General features: G+C 40.1%; 1 protein-coding gene across 3 annotated transcripts; it reads left to right on the top strand.

Moving 5' to 3' along the window:
- The first annotated feature begins 97 nt into the window (after window positions 1–97).
- LOC144042783 (cyclin-Y-like) lies at window positions 98–8,286 on the top strand. 3 transcript variants are annotated; one of them, XM_077555758.1, is made up of 10 exons: window positions 98–480; window positions 2,327–2,401; window positions 3,042–3,076; window positions 3,168–3,265; window positions 3,587–3,622; window positions 3,691–3,748; window positions 3,814–3,936; window positions 5,015–5,181; window positions 7,024–7,186; window positions 8,036–8,286. In XM_077555758.1, the coding sequence occupies exons 1-10, from the start codon at window positions 321–323 to the stop codon at window positions 8,150–8,152; spliced, it is 1,032 nt and encodes a 343-aa protein (XP_077411884.1). In that variant the 5' UTR covers window positions 98–320; the 3' UTR covers window positions 8,153–8,286. The 3 variants fall into 3 exon arrangements, with proteins under 3 accessions (XP_077411884.1, XP_077411885.1, XP_077411887.1); XM_077555761.1 differs by lacking the exon at window positions 98–480 and adding an exon at window positions 1,134–1,269; XM_077555759.1 differs by lacking the exon at window positions 3,587–3,622.
- Window positions 8,287–8,963: the final 677 nt, after the last annotated feature.

Genomic DNA, 8,963 nt, shown 5'->3' with positions numbered 1-8,963 from the left:
CCCCGCTGCGATATGATTGGCTACTGGAAGGCTTTGAAGCAAGCTCGTACTGTGATCAAATCACCGGCAGATGTCACCATTTTTTTCTGGAAATCGAACCGCGCGACAGTGTATTTGATTTCAGCACACGATTTGATATAATAACCCCCCTCATCTCTAAAAACATATCGTGGTTTTGCGGGTTTTAAATGAATTATTTTAACACATCAAAATGAACCCGCGGCCGTCCGGCTCCCTGTCGGCACTCTTTGCTGTTGCTGCCACTTGAACGGCGGATGTGCAGGGGGCTGTGAGGCTCCGGTGCCCCGGAGGAGTCCAGGATGGGCAGCACGACCTCCTGCTGCGTCCCCGCCACCCCAAAACCCCACTCTCGCCTGCAAGAGGACTGCGCCGAACCGGAACCGAATCTGCGGCAGGAGGAGACGCTCCTAAAAAGGAACAACAATCTGCAACACATCAGTGACATCGAGAACATGGACGGTAAGGTGAACGCTTGGGACACAACTGTGGGGGGGGGGGGGGGGGGATGTATGTAGGCCAGGGGGACTATTTAAAAATGATTATACACATTTGGTCTAATAAACTTTCAGCTTTATACACCTTCAAACAGTTTACTTCAAAATAATGCTTCAGAGTCATTTGTTGAGTATAGCAGAAGCCTGAAAGTTGTGTGCACTCCAAAAATATCAATTTGTTTAATAATGATGAACTGCTATGTACTTAAATTGAACTCTAGGACTTTTAAAATAAAATGACATGGAAAACACTGAAAGACAATGTTTTTTTGTAAAGAGTAGGAAGAAGAAAAATGTCAAGGAAAGCCTACTAGAACAACTGAGCTAACACTCTGTGAAAGCTCTATGCAGACCATGATTACAAAAAAAAAAAAAGTCAGGAAAAGCCTACTAGAACATCTGAAATGCATCTGGGGTTAATGGGAGGAACCTCTGTTGGGCAGATCCAGCATCAATTGCTCCTAAACTCGGGTTCGACAAGGCAATGTGATGGCTCACATTTTGACATTTCCTGTGTGAGTGTTTTCTTGTCAGGGCCAGCTGCTTCTCGTTAGCATTTTGGACCCGTGAAGACAAAAACAAACAAACAAACAAACAAACAAACAAACAAACAAAACAGACACAAGCCCGAGCGGGAACACAATCGTCTTCCGAGGAGGCCCGCAGGGTGTTGAGTTTGTTCATGGATTATTCACCAGCGTCTCCTCTTTCGAGTTTACTGGAGGAGGAAGCACGCAAACATCCCAGCAAATCCGTAACGTTGAGAATCTGCTCGCTCACTGCACAATAATTCATGCTCTCATTTACATGTCTTCTTTGAAATGTATTTATTCATCTTCATTCAGCTCTTTTAAATAATCAGCTTTATTGTAAATGATAAAAGTAACATAAAATACCTTTATTTATTTATTTTTACTGGCAAACGATTGTTTTTCCCCATTAAAAGTAAATAAAGGAATTTGTATAATAAATAACTTGAAAAGCAAACACAATTCACATATATACGACAGCGTATTTAGGGTCACGTATAAATATATATTTTTTAGAAGGGGGGTACTATTCCCAGAAACAAACTTTTTTTCTCGCAAATTTGTCACTTAATTAACTCATTGACTCCCAGCCATTTTCACTGAAGCAATCCCCTTCACTCCTGGCTGTTTTACTGGATTTGGACTGATTTGCAAGGTCCACAGAATATTGTGTTCTATTGCTATAAAAACACGGAACCAAAGATTAGAGTCTCTTCTCTCATCGCGAAAAAAGGTATATATCCATCTGTTTCCGTTTTGCAGCAATTAGCCTTAGAATATAGATAAGTTTCATCATTATGCACAAATCTGTTTAGAATTGTGGGTAAATCAGCTTGTTTTAAACTTGGTCCTGGTTGATCACTTATACTCTGCTGCCACCTGCTGCCGTTTTTGTAATAACTACCATTGCTTCAACCGTTCTGTGCAGTTGAGAGGCTGCATCAAAGCCTTCTGTATGCTCTAGCATAAAAAAAAAAGTATAAATACGTCTTTGGGACACTTAAAACATGTAAAATAGAACGTATTTATACGTTCTTGGGAGCACATGAGTTAAATGACAAATTTGGAAGTTTTTCCTCAGAATATTACCCCCCCCCCCTAAAAATATATATTTATACGTGGCCCTAATATTAGCAATAACAAAATATAATTTTGTCCTATTTAAAATAACCATTTTCCATGCATTATATATATACGTATACATTTGTATACATGTGTGTATATATATATATATATATATATATATATATATATATTTCTAACGCTATGGTGTGTCTCCAGAGTCGGACATGATGTTGAGTCCGGCAGATCATCCTCAAAGCTGCACGATGTTCCTCAGCAAATCCATAAACAACGGTGAGGTCATTTACTCTAAAAAATCTCATGCATACTTTACATGTCAAATAACGCAAAATAATATGGCAACATAATGCACCGCAACATGTGAAATGTAACACACAACTCAATGTAGCACGACTATGTAAAGTTGAAAAAAAAAAACGTACTGTTTACTACTGTAGGACGCTAACATCAGAAGCTAACGAGTCAAATTTGAGTGCTAACATTGAAAGCGAAGTTCAGAAGCTACGTTGAACCGTTGGAAGCAAACGTTTGAGTTAATCTTTAGCCTAACATTGAAGCTAATGTACGAAATGTAACGTTCTTCCTGAGCTGCAAGATCAGAGATAATGTTGGAAGCTAACTGGAAACGCAAGCAATATAAGCTAACACAATTGAGCATGGTGATCTCTTGATTAGAGCGCAAATTCTGAAAGGAGCCCTGTGAGAATATGTACCCACCTCCCATTTTTAAAAGGTGTACCCTAGCCATCATGTTACTTTTTTTCCCCCCTGTGTGTTCCTATGATAATTTTCAGCAAGTGTAGCAAATTTGAGGTGGCTCCCGTTTAAAAAAGAAAAAAAAGTTCCTGCAGTACAATGTCCCCAAAGGTCAAGTGGTGCAGGGCTATTAACTCTTTTTGTGTGTGTTTTGCAGTGGGAGAAAGACAGAAGATCCACTTTATCCGCTACGTGAGTTAGCGCTATCCTCCCCGCTAGCTGTCGATTACTTTTTTCACACCGTCCAATGACAGGCCCTCTGTGTCTGTGTTGTGTGTGTTAGCGTGGTCCGACCAGCAGGTGGAAGTACAGCTCCTGCTCCACCATCTTTCTTGATGAGAACACCGTCAGCAGGCCTCACCTCAAATACACCATCAAATGGTAAAATCATCACAAAAAAATGAATAAACATAGCGTAATAAGTTTTAGGTGCGATTTTTTGTGGAAATTGTAAGTGAATATTGAAGAGCTGCCACAGCACTGAAATGCTGCAAATTCATTCATTCAAAATATATGAATATGAGGACTTCAATGGCGGCGGTACATTTGTAAAATATTTGCATGAATTTATTTAGTAATGGAAAACTATGGAATGACGAAAATGTAGGAATATGAAGAATGTGGCTAAGAGTTTCCTAGTTTCATATTTTAAAGTTGGAATGGAGAATAATATGTTCAAATTATTATTATCTTAATTCACAGTGTAGCATTGGCGATTTACTACCACATAAAAAACAGGTGAGAGGCTCAATGTTGTCTTTGACGTCTTTGATTGATTGATTGATTGATTAAACATTTCCTTGCAGGGACGACAACGAAACACCACTTCTGGATATTTTTGATGAAAGGCTTCATCCTCTCTCGGTGCGACTTCCTCACCACCCCCCCCCCCCCCTACATTCCGCTTCAATTAATCTTTTGCCCCGCAGAGATCGCAGCAGGTGCCCGCCGACATGGACCGTCGGGACCCAGAACAGAGGCAGGTTTACCGCTTTGTCCGTACGCTCTTCTGTGCTGCGCAGCTCAGGTCCGAGTGCGCCATTGTCATGCTGGTGAGGCGGCAAGGCGACTTTTGCACCTTTACATTTGAATTTGTTTTACCGTAACAAAAGTACAAGTAATAAGTCCCAGGACCAACATAACATGTCACGTTCTAGCATAGTTCATTGTCTTCTTAACTCATTCACTGCCATTGACGGCTATAGACGTCAAAAATTCATTTGAACTATTTCTATTAGTTTAACAGTTTTTTCCACTTCAGTTAACAAGAGTATGAAAACCTAAAAAAAAAAATACATTTAGAACAGATATAAAATTTGTGATTAATCGTGAGTGAACTAGTAAAGTCATGCGATTAATTACGAAAAAATTATATCTGATGCCCCTAATTTTTAATAATCTTTTCTTTTCTTTAACTGTAATTTTATTTTTTGTTTTTAATAACCTTTTCTTTCTTTAAAAAAAGAAAAGAAAAGATGATTAAAAACTAGGGGTGTCAGGCCATTCATTTTTAAAATCATAATTAATTGCATGACTTCACTGGTTAACTCACAATTAATCACAAATTTTATATCTGTTCTAAATGTACAATAAAAAAATTCTAGGTTTTTATACTCTTGTTAACAAAAATGGGAAAAAACAATAAACTAATAGAAATAGTTCAAATAAATTTTTGACGTCTATAGCAATCAATGGCAGTGAATGAGTTAATATAAAAACAAAAACATCTCTAAATATCAACAAACCAGAATGTACTGTATTGACTAAAAGATGCAACCATATTTGTATTTAACATTTGTTTCCACTTTTATGTTAAGAGTATGAAAACTTATTGTACATTGTTCATTTAGAACGGATATAAAAATTTCCTATTAATCTATTAAAGTCATGTGATTAACTACGATAAAAAAAATCGAATCGCCATAATATCACGTATACCAACAAGTATCGTCACACATTGGACCATAATTGAAGGTACTGTAACATATGACACAACTAATGTATGGTAACGCAACACAATGTAAACAAGCATGCCGTATCATAACATTTAATATCAAATCGTATCATAAAGCCCGATACCATAACACAATGTAGGTACTAATGACAAGAGTTGCCTATTTTGCGTGTCAGGTGTACCTGGAGAGGCTTCTGACGTACGCTGAGGTGTCCATGAGTCCCGCTACGTGGAGACGAATGGTGCTGGGCGCCGTCCTGCTGGCGTCCAAAGTGTGGGACGACCAGGCCGTGTGGAACGTGGACTACTGTCACATCCTCAAAGACGTGAGCGTGGCCGACATGTACGTACGTCGTCAGCAGCTTGAACATCGTGGCCGCGTTCGCAATCGACTCCCCTGCCGCGAGCTTGTTCCTTGCATGCTGAGTGTACAATATCTCACAATGCAAACAGCAGTCAGTCAGCGTTAGTAGAAAAGCGATTTGATGCTTCGTGCCGATACTAACAAATTATGTCCATTAAAGCCATGTGTAGTTTGAACATTGTTTGCCTAATAGCATAGTTGCCAATGCCCTTTTTTTTTTTAAACCTACTGTTATCAAATCATTAAAAAACATGTTCTAGCTCAAAATTGTTTTTGCTCGTTTTCCAACATTCAAATACGACACAAAATAATACATATTAAATTGTTAGCCAACTACGCTAATAGAAGGGCTGGGTTTAAAAAACAAACCGATATCGAATCCATTTTCCTTTTTGAGCCTGTATCGGCTCATTAAAAAAAATGAATCGTCCGTCCGTCCGTCCGTCTTCTTTCGCTTATCCGGGGTCGGGTCGCGGGGGCAGCAGCTTTAGCAGGGAAGCCCAGACTTCCCTCTCCCCAGCCACTTCAGCCAGCTCCTCCGACGGGATCCCAAGGCGTTCCCAGGCCAGCCTAGAGACGTAGTCTCTCCAGCGTGTCCTGGGTGCCTCCCGCCGGTAGGACATGCCCGAAACACCTCCCCAGGGAGGCGTCCAAGGGGAATCCAAACCAGATGCCCGAGCCACCTCAACTGGTTCCTCTCAACGTGGAGGAGTAGCGGCTCGACGCTGAGTCCCTCCCGGATGCCCGAGCTTCTCACCCTATCTCTAAGGGAGAGCCCGGCTACCCTGCGGAGGAAACTCATTTCGGCCGCTTGTATCCGAGATCTTGTTCTTTCGGTCACGACCCACAGCTCGTGACCATAGGTGAGGGCAGGAACGTAGATCGACCGGTAAATCGAGAGATTTGCCTTTCGGCTCAGCTCCTTCTTCACGACAACGGACCGATACAGCGTCCGCATCACTGCAGACGCTGCACCGATCCGCCTGTCGACCGAAAAAAAAATGAATCGATTAATATAATATCTCTTTTCCCCCCCATAAATTCATAAGAAAATATAATTTTAAAGACAATTTTTTTGGTAACTTGTTTTCTTGAACTTTATTGTGCACATGAATTTCAAAGTATGTTCTTACATTAATGAAATCATTTTTATTTACAATTATTGAATTATTTAACCTGTTACTGCTCCCGCAAAATGTAATTTGGAATTTGTTTGTGGAATTTTTTAATCATGCCCTTGATCTTTAAGAAGAATTGATTTTGCCATAATTAATAAATATCGATTGAATTGAAGCGGACCGATTCGGGAAATATAGAAAAAAAAATCAAACAGAAACCTTTGTGAATCGAAATTTAATCGACTGAGGAAATTAGAATCTATACGCGGCCCTAGCTAATAGTGCAACAAAAATTACTCTAACGCCATCTGGTGGTAAAATATTTCTTACAGTTTCCCGACATTCAAGTATGACATGAGCTGATAAAATTAAAATATTAGCCAACTATGCTACCAGGCTAACGAAATATTACTTCACCTCCATCTGGTGACAAAAAAGATCTTTGCACTTGTTTTCCGTCATTCAAATGATAGTAATATTTATGAATAGCCCACTCTGCTATTAGGAAAACAAAATATTGCTTTGCCACCATCTTGTGCTAGTAGGAGAGCAGGGAATATATGAACGATTCTCTAAGCAACGGATGCTGATTCACTCATTCCCCAATCACAATCTTTTCAGACTTTGCTGTTGTGAATGACACGATATTCACTATATAAAAATAAAAAAAATCCTATAATGTGATGGCCGTCTTTTCTGACAGGAACGATCTGGAGCGTCACTTCCTGGAGCTTGTGCAGTTTAACATCAACGTGCCCTCGAGTGTTTACGTCAAGTATTACTTTGACCTGCGCTCGCTCTCCGAGGCCAACGACCTCAGCATCCCACTGGAGGCCCTCAGCCACCACAAGGCCCAAAAGCTGGAGGTACATCCTTCGCACTTGCCTTAACCTGCTATCATCTATGTCCAAAATGTGTCAACATGATCATGAGACATTAATAACATATTGACAAGCTCACTTGGAACTAACACTGGAGTTCAAACTCAGAAGCTAATTTCCTTAGCTGTAAGATTAAATGCAACTGTGTTGCTAACTTTAGAACTAAGCTAACATTGGTCTTTAATGCTAACATTGAAAGTTAGCTAACTTCCGAACCGAAAGTGGAAGATAACTTTGGACGCTAATGTTGAAGCAAAGATTGAAGATAACATTGGGAATGTAGCCATCTTCCTCAGCGCTATTGCCAGAAGTTAAGTTATAAGCTATCATTGAAAGCTAACTCCCCAAAATAATGGTCTTTATTAGCTCAAACTTTGGTTCGAGAAATGTTGAAAACTAGCTTAACTAAGCTAACTTCATATGCTGACAATGGAAGCTAAATTTAGATGCTAAGACTAAAAGATAAGCTCCAATGTTAGCTTCCGAAGTTATGTTCAAAATCGAACTTTGGTCCTTTTTAGCGCTAACATCGGCGGTCATTTGGAAGATAACTTCAGACGCTAGCAGTTCCTAAAGATAAAATTTGAGATCATATTCTGAATCTACATTGGTCTTCCTTGGCTTTAGCATGGGAGTTGGAGGTAACGCTGGAAGCTAACTTTGCCTGCTAAAACTGAAAGCTAATGTTGGAAATTAATGTTGATGTGGCCTTTTAGAACCTCTTCTATTTCATGCTAATGTTCACTGTCAAGTTGTCCGGTTATATTTGGATCTATATTTGATATATATCGGTTGTATCCGGTTATTTATTGAAGGACAAGTTTCTGTCTTCAGGCTATTTCCAGACTGAGTGACGACGCGTTCAAGGACGCGAGGCGAGCCTCCAGGAAGCGCTCGGCTAGCGTGGACCACCTGGACGGAGACGCGTGGGTTCCCGCCATCCTCTCGTAAAACCGCCATTTTGGTGGACATGCTGTTGTTCCTTTTTTTGTATTAAACGATTTCCACTGTTTGTGGAATACAGGAAAGCTCAACTTTCTACTTGCTTCTTTTCCACTATCACTTGAATAAAAACACAAGAGTCATCAGTTTGAGTGTTTCTTCTCTGTTACCTCTGCCAAGGAATTAAGTGTTATTGTTCACCTATGTGACCTTGTTCCCAAATTTGTTTGTACAAAACTTTCACTACTCTGTCAGTCCCAACAATTTTTTCTGCATTTACAGTAATTGTAATTTCTTGATCGAGTTGTTAGGAATTAGATCGCATGTTTCTGACCGTGGATATTTTATTGAATTTATATGTGACAAAAGCCAGTTTTTGACCATTTAGGAAAGGTAAAAAATAATAATAAAAAATGTATTACATGCAGCGTCAAAGACAATTTTTTTGCAAAAGTAGCCAATACCTTCATGAAGTCAACGTTTAGATTCTCGTTGAGTGCGACATGGACTTCATGACAGTTTCAAACATTGATGAGCTTGGGATGTGTGGGGGGGGGGGGTTGCCTTTACAGGAGGTGGGTCTCAGTCCTGTTACGTCTCCTCTAGCCTCACGATCCCCAAGTGAGTGACGGCAAACTAATGTTACATGCAGTATATCCTGTCACGAAATTTTCCTTGAAAACTTCTGGGGTGGTGGCCAATTTATTTGAGTGGCCCGCCCAAGTATAGCTGGCTGAATTCGGACATGAGCATAGAGGAGCAAAGCAGCATCGTCATGGCAACGGTACAAACAGACAGGCTCCTTGTGCTGAGGACGTGT

Source organism: Vanacampus margaritifer, chromosome 2, assembly GCF_051991255.1.
Source record: "Vanacampus margaritifer isolate UIUO_Vmar chromosome 2, RoL_Vmar_1.0, whole genome shotgun sequence".
NCBI lineage: Eukaryota > Metazoa > Chordata > Actinopteri > Syngnathiformes > Syngnathidae > Vanacampus > Vanacampus margaritifer.
Note: the sequence above shows the minus strand (reverse complement) of the source record. Positions and strands in the feature narration are given on the sequence as shown.